Below are 22,279 nucleotides of genomic sequence, written 5' to 3'. Positions count from 1 at the left end.
ACACGTAGAGTGCATAAAGAACTGATGGCTTGATTAGCTCTTGTGGCGCAATTGAAGGAGCTGTCTCACAGATTCTTCATTTGGAGGAACACTTTGATCTTTGTTCAAGTCAATTCATGAACATCAACTGACAAGACTGCATGAAACACCCCGATGGTTAAGTCCAAACTCCAAGCAAACTATTTGGTTTCATTAAGGGCTTCCAGAAAAGGTGACCAAGACAATCCTTTCAGAAGCCAACAGGCAAGTGACTCTTTAAATTCTAATGTGCACAATGTATCGCTGAGGGTTAATACACATATAAGCAATCAGTCAAGTATGGGAATACTTTTATCTACTTTGTGACAAAAAGGAAAGCTGCACTTCACTTTCACTCTCATTAAGGCATTGCAAGGTTCTTTTATAATACCGAAACAGTGCATCAACAATCTCAGAGGCAGGAAAGATGAATAGTTAAAAATTTTTTAAATCAAAATAGTTGCAAATATTTTAAATGGCCAGAGAAAATAAACTTGCTAAGCAATTCACAAAATAGAGTAAGATATTAAGAAATTAATTAGAGATCTTTGTTTTCTATAGTTAATTTTTTAAATGCAGTTTAACCCCCTTTTGGGAAGGGAACTATTTCAAAGGGCTCATTTTTGCACCCACCCCTGTCAAAGAAGGTCAGAAACACTCAAGTATAAAGTCACTGCACTGCTGTGGCACAAATAGTTTCTGCGGCTAAAATCAAACAAAGACCAATTAAACTAATCATAACGTTCCAGTGAACACAAGGAAGCTCACCTGGTATTCCTGGACTTCTTTCGTGAATTTTCAAATCTACTCAGTTCTTGGTATTATAATTACCTTGACCAAAATACTGTGAAATTACTGCTCTGATCTACTAATGGCTGCAAAAATCAAGTCGTTGTGGTTTCATGCCAAGGGGCCATAGCAAGGTGGCGCAATGATTTCTGACACAGAAGACAACTTCTAAAAACTCAAAAGGGAAAATTAACGGGATGTGGTTTACATTGCCAAAGACTCTTCATTAATTACCAATTTAATCACTGCTGGAGGCATGACATTACAAAAATCTGGCTGAAAGTTCTAATAGATTATGAAGACCACCTAAGAAGAGTGACCAAAAAATGTACAAAACAATTAATACTGTTTCACTGCTATCAAAGACACTCAGATTATTTTACATCAAGTGAAGCAAAGGAATTAGTAGCTTCACAGTGGCACCACTAGGAACTGTAAATACAATAGCATACAATTAGTAATGCACATGTGACTTTTCATTCAAGGCATATATCCTTGGGAAAGCCAGAACATGATAAGGAGAACAAAAGAAACATTAAAAAATGAAATGAATAAAGATTTAAACTCTACCCTCTTGCATGCTGAGCAATAACAGAATAGGCAATATAAAATACAGCTCCTAGTAATGGTGATATCATCCTGGGATGTTCAACACTGAACTGAACAGCCATATGGAAAATGTCTATGGCCATTAATAGTCGCATAAAAGGAGTGTTCCTGATGCTAAGACACCTAGCCCTAGCTTCATGAATTCACAGCAATCTCAAATAAATAAGACTTTTGAGGCTAGGGGTTTGTGGCCACATAATAGAAAAGATGCTTGAGGTTTTTTTTTTTTTCCTCCTAACAATAATGGTGTTTTGTGTGACTTTGAAGATATGCTAGCAAGCTAACAATATGTTTTCTAAGAAGTCTAGTAGCCATTGTTAGGATAGCAGACTTCGAATCAACTTAAATTTAGACATAATAGATAAACTATTATTTAAATCATAATGAATAAAAACCACTACCATGTACAGAGGCATTTATGCCGAACATAGAAGTACACTGGCATTCTTCTCCTATAAAATGCAACTGTAAAAAAGATTAGCTATACATTTAAAGTGTCTTACTAGTCTGAAGCGGATTATGTACATTAAATCTTCTGTCAATTGTGTTGGAGTAAGAAATAAGGAATATATTTTCATCTTAGTGCCCTGGGTATAGACATTCCAGCTCATATAGAGAATAAAAATCTCTAAATAAGACAAAATTCTCACTCCATATGTTATTAAAGATTTTATATTTTTTATAATATTTGATGTTCTTTTAAAATCACAAATGTGAAGCTAACCTACTTCTTCCTAGTGAATTGATAATATGTGAAATTTGGAGAGATTAAAATTTTAGCTTGACCTTAATGTTAAATCTTAATTCCTAGAGGCTAGCCATTTAATTGTAACATAGCTAATATTTATAAACATATAATATAATCTTATATACATTTTTATGATGGTACATACTTAGGATACATACATAAAAACTATAGAAGAAGTTTCTATCTGCCAGAGATTACCAAAATGATGTTTAGATTTTTTTTTTTTTTTTTTTTTTTTTTACCAACTGGATGGTAACTGCTTCTTTTATTATCTGGAAAAGATCTAGTGATCTTATCTAAATCTGCTACAATTATCAGCACGACAGACTAGTCCCATTTAAATCAATATTTTCCAATTAACATCAAAAGTGCAAGGTTGATGTCCTACCTCTTCACAGCAACAAAATACCTGTTTAAAGGCTTAATTTGCAAAAGAGCAGCTTGCATTCTTTTGGTTCTCACCAAATAAGCCTTTTGGAGTCATTACCAACCAGTAAAAAAAAAAGTCACTGTATCTTTTTTGATTACTGGTCCCTGCAGTTGACTCAAGACTGACCAAACTGAAATTCCTTTCCCATATACAGTTTTCTTCAGAGATTCAAATATTCCTGCAAACCTTTAGAGATGGATACTGCAAACCTTCTAGAACTTGCTGACATCTTGCAGTCTGATCCTGTTAAGTGAGGATGGGCTCCTACGCCAATTGATTGTAATGGGTCACTCACTATCCTTGCAGATTAAAATTGAGGAAAAAAAAACACCTTTAAGTCTGTTTTATAATAATGTTGTAATTCTTGTCTGGTCTATTAAAAAAAAAAAAACTTCCAGGGGTGCCTAGGTGGCTCAGTCGGTTAAGCGTCTGACTTTGGCTCAAGTCATGATCTCACGGTTTGTGGGGTTGAGCCCTGTGTCAGGCTCTGCGCTGACAGCTCAAAGCCTGGAGCCTGCTTCGGATTCTGTGTCTCCCTCACTCTCTCTGTCCCTCCCCAGCTTGCACTCTGCCTGTCTCTTTCTCTCAAAAATAAAAACATTCAAAAAAGAAAAACAAAACTTCTAGGTATCAACAAGTATCTGCAAACCATTTTCTTATGCTATGTAATTTACAGCTGAAAAAACTAAAAACAAACATATTTATAAAGAATTACCCTAATTCTTTTTAGACTTTCTACTTATAAAATAGATTTTTTTATTTCTTAAAAACATAAAAGTAATAATTAAACTTATATGGCATCCTTCTTCTGATCGGTTCAAAGTGCTTCACAAATACCCTAACAATTTCAAGGACTGTGGGCAGCAGGATTCTCATTCCTTATCCTTAGAGTGTATGGATCCTAAACTTTAGCACATAAATGCAAACATCCCCTTCAGCTATCTACATAATTACATGAGCATTATTTAAAGTAACAGATTTATTAAATGTATTTTTAAAAAGCAATTATATTCTAATACAAAGTAGTAAGCAAAAGAGTCTGAAATGGACTAGCTTGTTAAATTCTACTTGTGCATTTTTTGGGAAAAGAGTATTTGGGGGAATTGAGTAATGAAGAAAAATAATAAAAAATGAATTTTTTTCTTAAAAAAAAAAAACTATTATACTTTTCTCACAATGTGTGTTCATACCAAACTCCTGAGTCTGAAACAAAAAAAAATTGTTTTAATTTGAGAGAGAAAGAGAGAGAGAGAGAGAAAGAGAGAGAGCGAGCAGGGGAGAGGAGCAGAGGGAGAGAGAGAGAGAGAGGTAGAGAGAGAATCTTAAGCAGGCTCTATGCTTAGCACAGAGCCCATCATGGGGCTTGATCCCAGGACCTTGGGATAATGACTTGAGCTAAAATCAAGAGTCAGACTCTCAGCTGACTAAGCCACCCAGGAGCCCCTGAAAAAATTACTTTAAGTGCATGTGGAAACCACGAACAAAAGAACTATCATCTAAAATTTGCATTAGCAAAATGTAACATATGAAAATCTTCACAGAATAGGAAAAGAAAGTGAAAAACTAAATCACAGAGATTCAGAGCAATGAAATCTGTTTCCTATAGAAAAACAATTTCGGGAAATACCTGAAACAGGTTAAATGAACATCTAAAGGCACAGAGACACAAATGAATCATGTAAACTATTTTCTCTAAAAAAGATCTAAATGCAACATGTGCTTGCTCAGCAAGTTCTCATTAAAACGTGCAATACTGGTTTTGACAAAAATTAAGAAAAATTAAAAGGCTTATAATACCTGTGTTTGTGAGTTGCCATTTAAGATAAATTACAGCTCAAATCTTTTCCTGAGGATGACTTAAGTAGAGTCTGTACATAAGGACCCAGCAGATAAGATTACAAAGAGTTGTTTTCAGTGTCTTAGAAATTGCTTCCTAGCCTTCCAGCCTAAAGCTATACTAATTTATTTAAGAGGCAATGTTTGGTAGAGAGAGTGGTATGCTTCAAGACAGAGTTGGGGGTTGCACTCTAATCAAAGGTCTCAGTGTCCGGGAAGGACAGGTGTGTGTAAGGATTTGCTGTGTACACATCATAACCATAAAGAAAGGATTTAAGAAAGGAAGAAAAGAATGATCCAGGGAACCTTAAGTTCCAATGTGGCTAATGCCATTTCTGTAACTGACTCAAGAAAGGGGACAGACACTTTAACTTTCTCTGCTCAATGATAATCAATTCCACTTTAAAGACGACTTTCAGAGAGATATTTTGCCTGTTCACAAACCTTTACCACCAAGAAACTCCCTATAGCAACCCAAATTTTTCATGTTTAAACTCATGTTTTTATTAGTTGACACTCAGAAAGCATGAAAAACAGCCTGTTACTATCCCCTTCATTTATTTATTGAATAAACATTTACTTAATACTTGGTGATGGGAATACAAGGTTCTTGTACTTTGAATAGCTCATAGCTGAGTGGGAGAAAGATGTGTAATTAGATAATTATATGGGATAAATGCGATGGGAGAGATATGTACAGCATATTAGAAAAAGATACACAAAGGAGAATTAGCTTTACCACTAGGAACCGTGACAGAGGTACTCATAGAAGAAGAGATATTTCAGTGGAAACTAACAAGGAAAGAAGGGAATTTCAGGGAGAGAACAGCCAGTGCTCGATGCAGGAATTGAAGAGTATGCCATATTCTCTCTGCAAGCAAGTTAGTAGAGATGGACTGTGGAGTGATAATGGGAGAGAGGTGAGAGATAAGGCTAGAAAGGGAGGAAAGAGGATTTGCAAGGACCTTGTATAAGGCCATGCTGTATAGTTGGGAAGTTTATTCTCTTGGTAACTGGGAATATTCTACCGGGAATCTTTCTACCAGAAAGATTCTGAACCTTCATATACTCAAATTGGTACTTAAACTATTTACCAATTTCTCTTCTTTATATTTTAAGAGCTTGTCTTTCCTAATATGTAAATCTTTGCTTTCATTCTCTCTCAGTCCAGAACTAGATACAAAAAGCCTTAAAAGGAGGTAACCTGTACTCAGTACATGGACACTGTCCCATGTATTATATGCCTCAAGTATTCCAAAATCATTTATTAACATTATTATTAAAATAGTTCTTCTTTTTCTTGGTGTTCATCAGAAGATCCTTGGTTAGTTTTACAGAAACAGAGTTCAGAAATATAAAAGATGATTGTTGAGTAAGTCCTAAATCAACGAGCAATCTTAAGAATATGCAACAGTAAGCTCTTCAATAAACTCTAGAAGATTTGAGGTCAGGGTCTCATTCACTCAAGACTTGAGGTCATTCCTGGGTACCAACTTTTTTTTTTTAAACTCATGGAAATTCTCAGGTAAACTAAGAACACGAAAAGCAATGGGTAGCAACAGGTCTAACTCCCCCCACCAGCAACTTGACTTTCAGCACAGTAGCATACATTACGAAGGACAAGATAGCTTACAATGAATTTTAAAATAAGAACACTGTAAATTAAGGCACAAATAAAAGAGCATAAAAAAGGGAAAATAGTAGCAATCAGTTCACTAAATTAGATGCCAGCTTTTTTTTTCCAGTTAGACCTTCTTTTTATTTACCAGCAGTCTTTTGATCTCTCCAGAGTGAAAGAGATGCTGACACTGAAGTGGGAATGGCATTAGTCATGGTTCCCTTACCCCCTTCACCGTAGACACCTATTAATTTGAATGTCACACAAGGAAAAAAAAGAATTTTGCTTCCATTTAATAAATGGAAAAATAGATTTGGAGAAATTAAGTATTTTCCAGTTTTAGTATCACTTAACACACATTCAATTGCTCCAGAGATGAAATTGGGCACTTTCCCTTTTCCTTTTATCAACCAAGTTTGCCAAACTACTTTTCCAAAATATGGACAGTACTGGTAAATAATTCCAGTCTGTATGTACAAGAGCTACCGGAAATGATAAAGAAATCAAATTAGGAAAACTAGTGTGTCCTTCTTTACGAGACAAAACAGACGAACATAAGGGAAGGGAAACAAAAATAACATAAAAACAGGGAGGGGGACAAAACAGAAGAGACTCATAAATATGGAGAACAAACTGAGGGTTATGGGAGGAGTTGTGGGAGGGGGGATGGGCTAAATGGGTAAGGGGCACTAAGGAATCTACTCCTGAAATCATTGTTGTACTATATGCTAACTAATTTGGATGTAAATTAAAAATAAAAATAATAATAATAATAATAATAAAAAACTAGTATGTCCTTGGAAAATATATCAACCTGATATCAAATTGCACACTAAACTGAAAATCTAAAAAGGAACAGCAAGGTTTAACTTCTCTATTTGTGCAATTGGACTGATCTGTCATTTTATATTCTTCTTCTTACATCATTTCATTCATTAATATAATTAATATAAGCTATAAGCCCCATAGAGCATCAAGTGTCAAAACTAGAACAGTAGTCGAAGAGAATGTACTATTTAATTCATGAAATTGATGCTTTTCATAACACATCTATACAGAGCTTGACTTTTCTGAAAAACGAGCAATAGTAAGTAGAATGCACAAGAAAGTTTTGTTTTTGTTTTTGTTTTTAAATTTTTTTATTTCAACGTTTATTTATTTTTGGGACAGAGAGAGACAGAGCATGAACGGGGGAGGGGCAGAGAGAGAGGGAGACACAGACTCGGAAACAGGCTCCAGGCTCTGAGCCATCAGCCCAGAGCCCGACGCGGGGCTCGAACTCACGGACGGCGAGATCGTGACCTGGCTGAAGTCGGACGCTTAACCGACTGCGCCACCCAGGCGCCCCCACAAGAAAGTTTTAAAATTGAGCTTAAACTATAACAGAAGAGGCTGCAACGATTTCTCCTATGCCACACTCCTCTCAATTAGTGGTGTGGAGTCTATGTCTCTCTTCCTTAAACCTGGGTGGAGCTTTGTGTCTGGTTAGGCCATCAGTATAGCAAAAGTGATGCAACATGACTTTTAAAGCTAGATCATAAGAATGCCATGCATGTCTGCCTGACTATCTTGGCATAGCTGCTCATAGACCCAGCCACCATGCTGTGAGGAAGCCCAAAGTAGCCCAAGTGGAAAGACCACAGGGAGAGGCTACATGTAGGTGCTTCAACTGACAGTTTAGCAGAGGTTGTCGCCAAAACTCTGCACCAGACGTCATGGAACAAAGCCACTCCCAGAGTCTCCTATCCTAATGCCTAAATCATAGAATCTGTGAGCATAATCAAATGGTTGTTTCATGCCAGTAAGGTGGTTTTTTATTTAGCAAAAGATAACCTGAAAGAGGAAGGGTAAAAAAAGTATCTTGGGGACTGTTTAAAGCATGGTTTTATTTGCAATAGGATACAACTCTGGGTAAATGGAAAACAAAGTAACAAAGTGATTAGCCTGGCATGCAGTGGGCTAGCTATGCAGCATGGAGCTGCTCTTTCTGGGAAAAACAACTAGAACAATAAATGAGTACAGGACAAGTAACCCAGATCCCATCAGTGGTAGTCAAAGAAACAATGAGATATTTTATGATACCATGATTACTTAACTCATCAATCATTAACAATAGTCATTGAGAATTTCATGCCTTCTCAGTGTGAACAGGACTCCTATTATTGAATCTACCATTTATCCACACCTAGGCACAAGCTAGTTATCATCAACTGTAGAAGTGAAGAGTTCTTTCTATGTCTCTCTCCTTAAAACACACACATACACACGTTATCTTAGAAGTTCTGAAGTCAAGTTCGTTTGGGTACACTAAGAAAACAATGTGATAAAAATACATTTTTTAGATACCCCAAATTTCCCTAGTTTAAAATATTTATCTTTTTTTTTTTTAATTTTTTTTCAACGTTTTTATTTATTGTTTTTGGGACAGAGAGAGACAGAGCATGAACGGGGGAGGGGCAGAGAGAGAGGGAGACACAGACTCGGAAACAGGCTCCAGGCTCTGAGCCATCAGCCCAGAACCCGACGCGGGGCTTGAACTCACGGACTGCGAGATCGTGACCTGGCTGAAGTTGGACGCCTAACCGACCGCGCCACCCAGGCGCCCCTAAAATATTTATCTTACCATGTGATATTTTTAAAACAGAAAGAATAAAGGGAAAAAAAACCCTTTATAAGCCACTTGTTATACTATCCCTTAGAGATAAATATTGTTAATATTTTGATGATTTTCCTTCCTGTCCTTTTTAATGCATGATTAAACATACACACAGTCTCTATCATTTCAAAATGGAGTTCAGAGGCACCTAGGTGGCCCAGCTGGTTAAGTATCCAACTCTTGATTTCGGCTCAGGTCATAATCTCACAGTTCATGAGATTGAGCCCCATGTCAGGCTTTGCATTGACAGCATGGAGCCTTCTTGGGATTCTCTCTCTCTCTTTCTCTCACTCTCCTCTCTCTCTCTGACCCGCCTTCTGTTTATGCATGAAAGCCCTCTCTCTCTCTCAAAATAAATAAATAAACATTAAAAAAATGGAGTTCATATGCCATGTATATTTTATATCCTTTTTATACAAAATGACATTGTGAGCACTCTATGTCCTTTCAATATTCTTTCAAGACATTATTGAATAGATAAGTTTTAATGGCTATATAACAAGTATATTTATTTGTTATAATTTATTTGATCATTTCTGTTGCACAATTACCATTTTATAATTTTCTGCAATTACAAATAACATTGTGATGAAAACCTGGATACGATTCTTTGTTAGAATTATTAGGTAAAAGAGAATGAACATTTCTTGATGAAGTCTAATGGTTTTCCAGAAAGGCGTGGCAAGTTACATACTATGAGGAGTACAAAGACGATCTAACTCAATGAACTGTCACCATCATCATGTTTCTTAAAATCCAAGTTATATATTTTACAGATACAGTAAGATGTCATGACACAGAGTAAGAGATGTTTTAGTAAGTAACTTCTGTTCTGAATTCACACTAATATACTTCAGATAAAAATTTATTTTGTTTGAGAAATAAAAAGTGTAAATTACTGGTGCCTTAAATAGAAGGGGTGACCAATAAAATATGTACTGAAAATTTGAAGTAATAAATGAATAAACCAAATGAAAGACTAAACATCATCTTTTTAAAAGTCAGGATACTTGAATTCTAAGCTTCATATGTCATAGTCTGCAACCTAGGTAAATTTAAACATTCTTTCCTAACTTACTTTCTTAATCTCTATGAAAGATAAAACAACAGTCTCTGTTCCTATTTCACAAGGATGTCAGAAATATAAAGAAGAAGGAAATATAACACAATGCCTTAAAAACATAACCTCTGAAATCAAATCATCTAGGTTCAATTCTTGACTCTGTTACTCATTAGCTGTGTGACAACAGGCAATTCATTAATTTGTCAGTTTTCTCGACTGTAAAATAGAAATGATAATATTTAACTCATACAATTATTGTGGAGATTAAATGTGAAAATTCATGTTAAATTACTTAGAATCCTACCTGTCAAATAGTAAGTGCTCAATAAACACTTGATGATAATTATTAATATATGTAAAATTCACACATAGGTGAAATAATTAGTTTTAAAAATCTACTTGGTAGATAGACCATTTAAATCTCAGGTACTCTCAATTTAAAATCAACACACTGGGGGCTCCTGGATGGCTCAGTTGGTTAAGCTTCTGACTTCGGCTCAGGTCATGATCTCATTGTTTGTGAGTTTGAGCCCTGAGTCAGGCTCTGTGCTGACACCTCAGAGCCTGGAGCTTGCTTCAGATTCTGTGTCTCCCTCTCTCTGTCCCTCTCCTGCTCACACTCTGTCTCTCTCTCTCTCAAAAATAAATAAACATTAAAAAAAATTTTTTTAAATCAACACACTGGAATAATATAGACTTATACATTCCCCATAGATTTTAGAGTCTGAAAAATTATGAAATAAAGTTACCCACAAATAAAATACAGTATTAACAAAATAACTTTCTTTTTCTTTTTTTTTTTTTTTTTTTTTTAAATTTTTTTTTCAACGTTTATTTATTTTTGGGACAGAGAGAGACAGAGCATGAACGGGGGAGGGGCAGAGAGAGAGGGAGACACAGAATCGGAAACAGGCTCCAGGCTCTGAGCCATCAGCCCAGAGCCCGACGCGGGGCTCGAACTCCCGGACCGCGAGATCGTGACCTGGCTGAAGTCGGACGCTTAACCGACTGCGCCACCCAGGCGCCCCAATAACTTTCTTTTTCAAGAGATATTGTTCTTGTGGCTCTTCACTTGACTAGATCCTTTTCACCAATCAAATCCTAGTTCAATGCCCCATCTTCAAATCACTCAAGCCCTCACCTACTTAAATTATCCTCTACTATATCATGCAGTTTTCACACTCTAGTTATTTATCATTATCTGTGTATTCCCACCATAATGTAAACTCTATGAGGGAAGAAGCTTAGCCTTTTCTGTCACTATGAATACACTCAGTTCAGACATTTAATAAATATCTGACAAATCACCAACAAATTGATGAAATAACAGATGGCTAGGCACTGAAGAAGTTGGCATAAAAGCTACAAAATTTCTTCAAAGATGGCCCTCTAGATTAGGGTTTCTCAAACATTTTTATCATGACCCACAGCTTAAAATATATTTTATATCAAGATCCAGTATGCATATATATCCATATGACTGAAGCAAGTTTCAGACAAAAATACCATGGTTACTACGTGTGATGAGTTCTGATATTTTTATTCCATTCTATTCTATTCCTTTTCATTAAAAATAAAATAATTACTGCAGTGTGCTAAATCAATTTTATATCACATTATCGTGGAAAGACTTGAAGTGTGAAAAACACTGCTCAAGGTCAGAGGTTATTAAGCTCATATCTGAAAGGTATGTTTAAACATATGCATTGAAAGGAAGAAATAAAAGTGTCTGATCACAGATGAAATGATCACCTATGTAGAAAATCAAAGAATTGAAAAAAAAAACCTCTCTTGGAACTAATAAGCAATTATAGCAAGCCTGTAAGATACAAGGCTAATATACAAGAGACAATTGCTTTCCTATATACCAGCAGTGAACAAGTGGAATTTGAAATTAAAAACACAATACTATTCACATTAGTGAAAAGTTGATAGGTATAAATCTAACAAAATATGTACATGATCTATATGAGGAATATCATGAAATCAAAGAATAAATAAATGAAGAGTAGGAAGACTCAATTTACAACAGACACATATGATAAAAGACTATATCCAAAATATACAAATAACCATTGAAACTCAACAATAAAAAACAAACAACCTAATTAAAAAAATGGCCAATGACCCCAAGAGACACCTCTCCAAAGATTTATAGAGTGTGAGTATGCATATAAAAAGATACTCCACATCATATGTCATCAGGGAAATGCAAATTAAAAGTGAGATACCCCTAAACACCTATCAGAATGGTCAAAATCTGGAACACCAACACACTCACTGTTGATGAAGATGTGGAACACAAGAACTCTCACACATTGCTGGTGAGAATACAAGATGGTATAGTTACTTTGGAAGATAGTTTGGCAATTTCTTATAAAAGTAAACATATTCTTACCCATAAGACCTAGCAATCACACTCCTTGGTATTTCCTCAAATGAGTTAAAAACCTATGTCCACACAAAAACTTGTACATGGATGATTACAGCAGCTTTATTCATAATTGTCAAACTTTGGAAGCAATCAAGATGCCCTTCAGTAGGTGAAGGGATAAACTGTGGTACATCCGGACAATGAGATATTACTCAGCACTAAAAAAGAAATGGTCTTTCTAGCCATGAAAAACACGGAAAAACCTTAAATGCATTATACTAGGTAAATGAAGCCAATCAGAAAACGCTATACACTGCATGATTCCAACTATGACATTCTGCAAAAGGCAAAATTACGGGGACAGTAAAATTATCAGGTTTCCAGGGGTTGGCAGTGTTGGAAGGGATAAGTAGGTGTAACAGAATATTCTTATGGCAATGAAAATACTCTATGATACCATAATGATGGATACATGTCATTATAAATTTGTCCAAATTCATAGAATGTAGAATACAAGAGAGAATCATAATGTAAAGTATGGACTTTGGGTGATTATGATGTAGGTTTGGTTCATCAGTTCAGTGTAGGTTTATCAGTTCTAACAAATGTATCACTCTGGTGTGGGATGTTGTTAAGAGGAGAGGATATGCATGTGTAGATGCAGAATGTATATGGGAAATCTCTGTACCTTCCCCAAAATTCTGCTGTGAACCTAAAACTGCTCTAAAAAAATAAAATCTTAATTAAAAAAAAAAAAAGAACATGTAATTTTGTGTATGTGAGTTTGATGGTAAGGGAGGCTATCATAGTTTTCAGATTCATGAAGACATTGCTGTCCCCTTAAATTTAAGGGCTTCTATTACTATATATTCATTATCACTTGTGAAGTACTACACAAAAACATGTATAAAAATGTGGTTTAACATAGGCATGGCACTATATGATAGAAAAGAGCATTGATTCTGTAGTCTGAAAACGCTCAAGTTCAAATCCTGGATTCATCATTTACTAACTCTGTTAACTTGTACAAATTACCTTACCTATGACCCCAGTTTTCTTATGCGGAAAGTAGTTTGAACATCTACTTCATGGGGTTAAGTAAAATACAAATTATGTAAAACATCCATTATAATAATGATGCCTGCTCTTCAATAAATGGAAGGCATCATTAGTATATTCTAGTGTTTCCAAAAAAAACACTAACTTCCATAGATAAAATCTATCTATGGAAAAAAAAATTTATCTAACTTCCATAGATAAAATCCAATCTTAAACAAAGTACAATTAAATTACACAGTGTAAATTAAGAAAAAATAGGTCATTCATTTATGTAGAAATTATATCCCCAAATCTCACTTTTTCTCATAGCTAACACTGCTGTGTAGGAGAAATTACAACATGTTCTTCCAAGTATGAATTTATCAGTTCAGTAAATGTACCAAGTACCCTCCATATACAAAGTCTGGAAAAATGATTTAGCAAGAACAATCTGATGGTTTCCAGAGGGGAGGTGGTGGCAGGGATGGGTGAAATAGGTGATGGGGATTAAGGAGTGTGTGTGTCATGATCAACACCAAGTGATGTATGGAATTGTTGAATTACTCTATTGTACACCTGAGCTAATATAATACTGTATATTAACTGGAATTAAAATAAAAATCTAAAAAATGACTTAGCAAAAAATATAAATAAATTACTCCCTTCACCCCCATGATTGCAATTAACAATTTATGACTTTTTAACCAATGTTCCTCACATCACTTAGCTGCCTGTTGCAGAGTGGTGTGGCTGCGTTGGTATTCTGCTTATTTCCTGCCTTTAAAGCTGCATCTCTTCTTGCTTGCTCAAGCAGAACTCTTGCTCTTTCTTTAAGTTCTTCTTGTCTGGATAACATTCGATGCTTAAAAGCAAAAATACAGAATTAGAAGCTCAAAAAAGAAAAAAGAAAAAGAAAACCCACCACATAATCTATATTTGTAAACTAATCAATGGTTATATTATCTGTCAAAATAATAGAGAGCAGAAATAAGATCGTAATTTTACAAGATTGCTTACAGAAAATATTAATTTTAGCTAGAAACTGTAGAAAGCCTTGACATTTAGGAAATATATCTTCTTTTTTGTTTAAAGTTTATTTGTTGAGAGAGAGAGAGAGAGAGAGAGAGAGAGAGAGAGAGAGTGAGAGTGCACGTGAGCAGGGGAGGGGCACAGAGAGGTAGAGAAAGAGCATCTCAAGCACTGACAGTGCGGAGCCCGAGGGAGGAACGAACTACCGAATTCAGAGATCATGACCTGAGCCAAAGTTGGACACTTAACCAACTGAGCCACCCAGGTGCCCCTGGACATATAACTTTACTGCCTAAAACTGGATTATGTTTAATTACGTTTTTATTAGAACATATTCCCATAAAGCATAAGGTCCATATGTATATTATATACATTCTTCATATTTGTTAATCATAGTATAATCTGGCAGACATTTTTAAAAAATTATATTTCTTACACTTATAGGACTGATAACAAGGTGTCTTCCAAATTTGTATGTTTAAAGATATTAAGTATCTGTGACAATAATCCTTTAAATTCTTGACAATTAACATTTACAGAAAATTTAAAACTATCATATTATGTTTTTTAAAAAAAAGTAAAACTGGTTTTCTCCAGTGCTCACTTTCCTTACAATAAGACAATTAACCATATCAGAATTGGAAGAATGTTTTCCTGGATTAATTTGTAATCTTACAATATATTTATGGGTAACAACAGGTAACGACCACCAAAGGAAATCGGTCCTTAAATGAGGACATTAATTCAAAGCACAAATATCCATGTTTATAGTTCAAATTCCTTTTTCTCCCCAAAAGTAGTCAACATCTGGCTTAAAATTTTTTTTTTTTGTAATGTTTATTTATGTTTGAGAGAGACAGACAGAGTGTGAGTGTGGGAGGGACAGAGAAAGAGGGAGACACAGAATCCGAAGCAGGCTCCAGGCTCTGAGTTGTCAGCAAAGAGCCTGATGCAGAGCTCGAACTCATGAACTGCAAGATCACGACCTGAGATGAAGTCAAACGCTTAACCGACTGAGCCACCCAGGGGCCCCAAGCAACTTCTGACTTTAGATTACTATTGGTCTGATATTTAATTTCTTTTACCTCCCTTTCATTGCCTAGTTTTTGTTCAATCATAAGTAGCATTTATGGTCAAGGAAAAGGTAATAAACAGTAAACATATTTATTTGTTATAGTGTGAAACTTTAAAAAATATTAAATCATTTTTTGGTCTCTGAGATATTTATGTTTTAATATAACATTTTTAAGCACTTTTCTGTAAACTTAAGGAAATATTTTTTTTTAAGTATCCAGTTCAGTGGTTTTTACTATATTCACAAGGTTGTGAACCATCAACACTATCTAATTCCAGAACATTTTCATCACCCAAGGTTTTAAGAGGATTAAACAAAAATTCTTCACCTAATAGATATAATTGAAATGTATAAGTGATAATGATAGATTTTTTGTCATGTTGATAGGACATAATAGAATAGAACTGGTCATTGCAGTTGAACTGGTTACAAATCAACACTTTCTAAAAACAGACAAGATTAATTAAATAAACACTGAATCTGCAATCAAGACATGAGTTTGTTAATCCTTCTTCCACTAATAATAAGCAATGTAACATTGAACAGGTCACTTAAAAGCTATGCTGTATTCCATTACATGATATTTAAGAACCCTCAAGTCAGGAAGACCTTGGTTCAAACACTAGATATGTCACTTAATTGTGGATATAAAAGTTACTCAATCTCTCTAAGCCTCAGTTTCCTCACTTATAAAATGAGGATGAAAACAGACAACCTCTCACAAGGATATTATAAAGATTAAGTGAAACAGAGTAATGTACAGAGCACTAGATAAATGTTAACTATTATTATATATTTAAAAAGCTCTCAACTGCCTCTTAGTTTTTTTTTTTTTAATTTTTCTAAATGTTTTTATTTATTTTTTAGACAGAGACAGAGCATGAGCAGGGGAGGGGCAGAGAGAAAGGGAGACACAGAATCTGAAGCAGGCTCCAGGCTCTGTCAGCACAGAGCCTGATGCGGGGCTCGAACTCACAGACTGTGAGATCATGATGTGAGCTGAAGTCAAACGCTTAAGCAACTGAGCCACCCAGGCCTCCCTTGCCTCTTAGTTTTTTAATGTTTATTTTTGAGAAGTGGGGGAGGGACAGAGAGAGAGGAGAGAGAGAATTCAAAACAGGCTCTGCACTGTCAGCACAGAGCCAGATGCAGGACTTGAACTCACAAACCATGAGGTCATGACCTAAGCCAAAGTTGGTGAAATGTCGAACTTCAGGTCAGGTCATGATCTTGTGGTTCATGATTTTGAGTGCTGACAGCTCAGAGCCCAGAGCCTGCTTCAGATTTAAGAGGAGATCATCTTTAAAATCCCAACAGCTCTAAAACTGGTGATTAGAATACATCATCTTTAAGATCCTATATTGGCTCTAAATTCTGTGAGTATACAGACCTTTAGGGATTCCAGTTAACTACACAGAAAGCGAAAGACTGCTTTGGTTTCAAGACCATACAGAAACAAACTTTTTCTGATTATAAATGTAATTCATATTTCTTAGAAAAATTTTAGAAAGTACATAAAAGTAAAAATAAAAATAATCAGAGGCATCATATTCCCTGATTTCAAACTATATCACAAAGCTATAGTAATCACAACAGTATGGTATTGGCCAAAAAAAAAAAAAAAGACACACAGATCAATAAAAAAAAATAGAGACCACAGAAATAAACCCAAGTATATAGGGTCAATTAATTTATGACAAAGGAGCCAAAAATATACTGGGAAAAGACAGTCCAATAAATCATGTGGAGAGAACTGGACAGCCACATGCAACAGAATGAAACTGGATGCCTATCTTACACTACTCACAAAAATTAATTCAAAATGGATTAAAGACTTGATAAGATCCAAAACCATAAAACTAGAAGAAAACACAGGTGGTAAACTCCTTGACAATGGTCTTAGTGATGATTTTTTTTTTTTTGCATTTGGTAACAAAAGCAAAGGCAACAAAGGCAAAAATAAACAAATGTGACTACATCAAACTAAAAGTTTCTGCACAGTTAAGGAAACCATCCACAAAATGAAAAGGCAATGTACTAAATGGGAGAAAATATCTGCCAATCATGTATCTGAGAGGGGGTTAACAATCCAAAATATATAAAGAACTCATATAACTCAATAGCAATGCAATTAAAAAATGGACAGAAGACTTGAATAGACATATTTTTGGGAAGCCAAAAAAGACATACAAATGGTCACAGATACATGAAAAGATGCATGCACATCACTAATTATCAAAGAAATGCAAATTAAAACCACAATGAGATATTACCTCACAACTGTTAGAATGGCTATTATCAAAAGATAAGGAATAATAAGTGTTGGTGAGGATGTGGAGAAGACAGAACCCTTATGCATGGTTGGTAGGGATATAAATTGGTGTAGCCACTGTGGAAAACGGGATGGAGATTCTTCAAAAAATTAGAAATAGAACTACCTTATGATCTGGAAATTCCACTTCTGGGTGTTTATTCAAATAAAATAAAAACACTAACTCGAAAACACATATGCATCCCTATGTTCAACGCAGCATTATTTATATTAGCCAAGATACAGAAACAACCTAAGTGCTCACTGATGGATGAGTAGATAAGGAAATTGTTCACACACACACACACACACACACACACACACACACACACTCAGTGGCATATTATGCAGCCATAAAAAAGAACAAAACCTTACTACTTGTGACAATATGCATGGATCCTGAGGGCATTATGCTAAGTGAAATAAGTCAGCAGACAAAGACAAATACAATATTATCTTACTAGTATGTGGAATCTGAAAACAAAACAAAGCCCCCCAAAACCCAAAACACCAAGCTCACAGATATAGAGACCAATTGGTAGCTGCCCGAGGCTGGGCATAGAATGTGGACAAAATAGGTGAAGGGGGTCAAAAGGTACAAAATTCCAGTTATAAAATAAATAGGTCATGGGGATATAACGTATGGCATGGTGACTATAGTTAGAAATACTGTATTGCATATATGAAAGTTTTTAAGGGAGTAGATCTTAAATGTTCTTGTCACAAGAAAAAAAATTTTTTGTAACTACATATGGTAATGGATATTAACTAGGCTTATTGTGGTGATCATTTCACAATGTATACAAACATCAAACAATTGTACACCTGGAACTAATGTATTATTATATGACAGCTATATCTCAATAAAAAACTAATTTAAAAAATCAGGGCAACTGGGTGGCTCAGTTGGTTAAGTGTCTGACTTTGGCTCAGGTCATGATCTCACAGTTCTTGAGTTCGAACCCTGCATTAGGCTCTTTGCTATCAGCGCAGAGCCCACTTCAGGTCCTCTGTCTCTCTCTCTCTGTCCCTCCCCTGCTCGTGCACATGCTCTCGCTCTCCCTCTCTCTCAAAAATAAATTTTAAAAAATAATAAAATAAAAAATAAAGTAGGTGCCGGGGTGACTCAGTTGGTTAACTGTCAACTCTTGATTTTGGCTCATATCATGATCTCATAGTCATGAGATTGAGCCCTGTGCCTAGCATGGAGCCCACTTAAGATTCTCTCTCTCCTTCTCCCTCTGCTCCTCCCTCACTCGCATTCTCTCTCTCTCAAAAATAAAATAAAATAAAATAAAACAAAACAAAATAAAATAAAATAAAATAAAATAAAATAAAGATAATTAGCAATCCTGGCACCCAAAGATAATCACTACAGAATCATACTTTTTTAACTTAACATTCCATTGTGAGCATATTCTCATGTAAATATTTTAAAAAATATTTGTAAACACAATTTAAAACTGTTTACCTAGCATTCTAATAATACAGATGCATCATACTTTATTTAACTCGTCTTAAAGTATTTAGGTTGTTTGTAATTTTTCACTATCAAGAACAATGTTTTTATACACATCTTTTTTTTAAATTTTTTTCAACATTTATTTATTTTTTGGGACAGACAGAAACAGAGCATGAACGGGGGAGGGGCAGAGAGAGAGGGAGACACAGAATCGGAAACAGGCTCCAGGCTCTGAGCCATCAGCCCAGAGCCCGACGCGGGGCTCGAACTCACGGACCGCGAGATCGTGACCTGGCTGAAGTCGGACACTTAACCGACTGCGCCACCCAGGCGCCCCTATACACATCTTTATAAATTCTTATACACAGTTCTGATTAACCTATGGAAAATAAGTGCTGCACGTAGAATCTAATGAGATAAACATTTTTAAGGAACTTGATGTACGTTGCTAAACTGTACTTCAGTAAGGTTGACTGCTTTACATCTGGCTGATTATCTTTACTACTATTGTGGTCAAATATGAAGAGATATTATGAGTATCTAGTTTAGCATAGACTTTAGAGTCAGAAAAAGTTGGTTTTGAATTCAAATTTTAACACTTATTAAATGATCTTAGGCAACTCTGTAAACTCCATTTTCCCCACATATTAAGTAGAATTTAACCACTTACCTCATGGGTTATAAAGTTTGAGAGATATGTATAAGGTATATAAAGGTCAAGCACTCAAATGAGCAACATTATGACTTTAAGTCTGTATAGCCAAATTGATCAGATTTTCTCTAATCTAATGCCATTAGGTACTAGATGTACTATTATTTTATGAACTACTAAGAAAGAACAAACATTGTCAAACTCTAACATACTATCTATTATAAGTAACATATTGATTTCAGAGAAAATGTAAAAAAGATGCTTATCTCAGAATTGATGAAATATAGTATGTAAAAAACCCCAGATTTTTAAGAAATTTGCCCAATTTCAAAACCCTGTTAAAATAGCACAATTTTAAAAACCTATGAAATATTAGCAATCATATTACAATTTTTTTTTGTGTCAGGCAGTACGTCTGATAAAAAAAACAAAAACAAAAAACACCTTTAACTTTACCCTAAACAAAATTCTGACCATTTAACCAATGGTCAGTTGATAAACAAATATATATGGGGTCATAAATAGATGTTGCCTCCATCATCCTGTGGATTTATTGTACATCATTTAAACCTTCTGAACAGCATCACAGCATGATAGAGTTTAAGAGCTAAAAGGGCTCTTAGAGATTATTTCATTTAATATATGTGGAAAATATGATTAAAAGAATTTAAATGGCTAGTTTACATGTCACACTGGTAATTATTAGCAGAGCCAAGATGAGAACCTAGGTGTACAGGTTCCAAGTCCAGAGTGTTTTTAATTTTAAACATTAATTAATTTCTAGGTTTAATTAATACATTTACCTTAAAAATCTGGGTTATAAGAAAATTCTGTATTGGGTAATACTTAGAACTTAGGTTACTAAATTCTGCAGTTATTAACCACTAGATGTTTACTGATTATCTGCTATGTAGGGACACTCTGATGTCTTGAAAGCCTTTTTGTCCTAAAAGTTAAAGTACTTAGAATTTATGATTTGTAATTTTTGATTAGGAGAACAGGGGCTTGCTTTGTTAGCTACTATCATTTCTTTGATTCAAAGATGTGCATTTTTCCTTAACATCTCTGATAACTTAAAATTGATGGCATCTTATAATCTTTGTTAGCCAGATGGTAGTCAGGACAGCCATCAATGCCTACACACACATGTGCTTGATATTTTGGGTGGCATGACTGCAATTCCTTGATGTTTCAGTTAACAAATACTTAAATAGTATCTGAAAAATGGAATATAATTCCAGGTTATTGTCCAAAAATCTTATTTTGGGGACTTCTCATAAGGTCAAGAAAGTGCAATTATCAATCAGTATTACTGAGAAGAAAACCCCAGAGAAAACTGTAGAGGACTGCTGTATTCAAAAGTTTCAAACTTTGGTTTTAGAATTACTTTCATGCGCTCAAAAATTATTGAGGATCTCAAAAAGCTTTCATTTATGTGTTATATTTATTTATATGTAGCATTTAAATTAAAACTGAGAAATGTTAAAAATATTTATATATTAATTTAGAAATAACTGTAATGAACCCATTAGATGTTAACACATTGTAACAAAAAACAATACTTAAAAAAAAATAAGCGAGAATGGCATTATTTTAGTTTTTAGAAATCTCTTTAATATCCGGCTTGATAGCAGGCAGCTGGATTCTCATACCTACTTTCGTATTCAATCTTTTGAGATATTGCAAATCACTTAGCCTCCAGAAAACGTCACTGTACACTTGTGAGAAAGCGAAAGTGAAAAAGGTAAATGTTCTATTATTATTAGGAAAAGAGTTTCAACTTTGGGGGCTCTCTGAAAGAGGGTAGAAGAATTCCAGGGTCCCCAGATCATACTTAGAGAAGCACCACTATAACATTATGCTTTTGATGGCACAGAGGATAATACTGTGTGGCAAAACAGGAACACCAAAAACTCCAAATCAAAAAGTGATTCACAAGAGTTGGATTCTAAATTCTAATTCTAAGTCAGTTATATCTTAACCAATTTATTTTGCTTAAATTCTTTTTTATGTATACATAAGAGGGTTATATGATGAAAAAAATCCATGCTTGAATAAGTTTAAAAGAATTCATTCAATAGGTATAAAATAAAAATTCTATGCGATAAGAAAACCATTTATCATGTTTTTCTGGCAATGTTTTCCTTTCCTTTTGGTACATAAAATAATGGTATATCTTATAATTGATGGTGCCAGAGATTCAATTAAATACAGTAAATATTGTAAGGTCAAATCTGCATCATATTCCCCTCATGGGGAGAAATTCGGATGTTACTGGAATTTTTAACCACAAGTAACAGTGGGACTGAAGATATCAATTACAATGCAACTAAAATATCTGAAGAAAATACTTTAAATGGGAAATATTTAACTTAGCATTACATATTTTCAGAATGATATTCCTAATAAATGGAATAGTGAAATATCTTTGACTTATTCTTATAGTGAAATGTTCTGTTTTTATAGATAAATAATACTTTGATTTGAAAAGGTAATATTCTTTATCCTTCAATCTTCAAATTTGTATTTATTTCTAGGCTTAAAATATTATATCATAAACTTTAAATGAAG

The 22,279-nt window shown here is 34.7% G+C and overlaps 1 protein-coding gene across 15 annotated transcripts in view; it reads right to left on the bottom strand.

The window, feature by feature from the left end:
• Positions 1–22,279, bottom strand: part of EHBP1 (EH domain binding protein 1) — a 363,403-nt gene that overhangs the window by 74,668 nt on the left and 266,456 nt on the right. For all 15 annotated transcript variants that reach the window (XM_043603483.1, XM_043603493.1, XM_043603482.1 and 12 more), the window contains one exon: positions 13,898–14,041. In XM_043603483.1, the coding sequence (XP_043459418.1) occupies positions 13,898–14,041 (144 nt within the window). The remainder of the gene's footprint in view (positions 1–13,897; positions 14,042–22,279) is intronic.

This window comes from Prionailurus bengalensis, chromosome A3 (genome assembly GCF_016509475.1).
Source record: "Prionailurus bengalensis isolate Pbe53 chromosome A3, Fcat_Pben_1.1_paternal_pri, whole genome shotgun sequence".
Lineage (NCBI taxonomy): Eukaryota > Metazoa > Chordata > Mammalia > Carnivora > Felidae > Prionailurus > Prionailurus bengalensis.
Note: the sequence above shows the minus strand (reverse complement) of the source record. Positions and strands in the feature narration are given on the sequence as shown.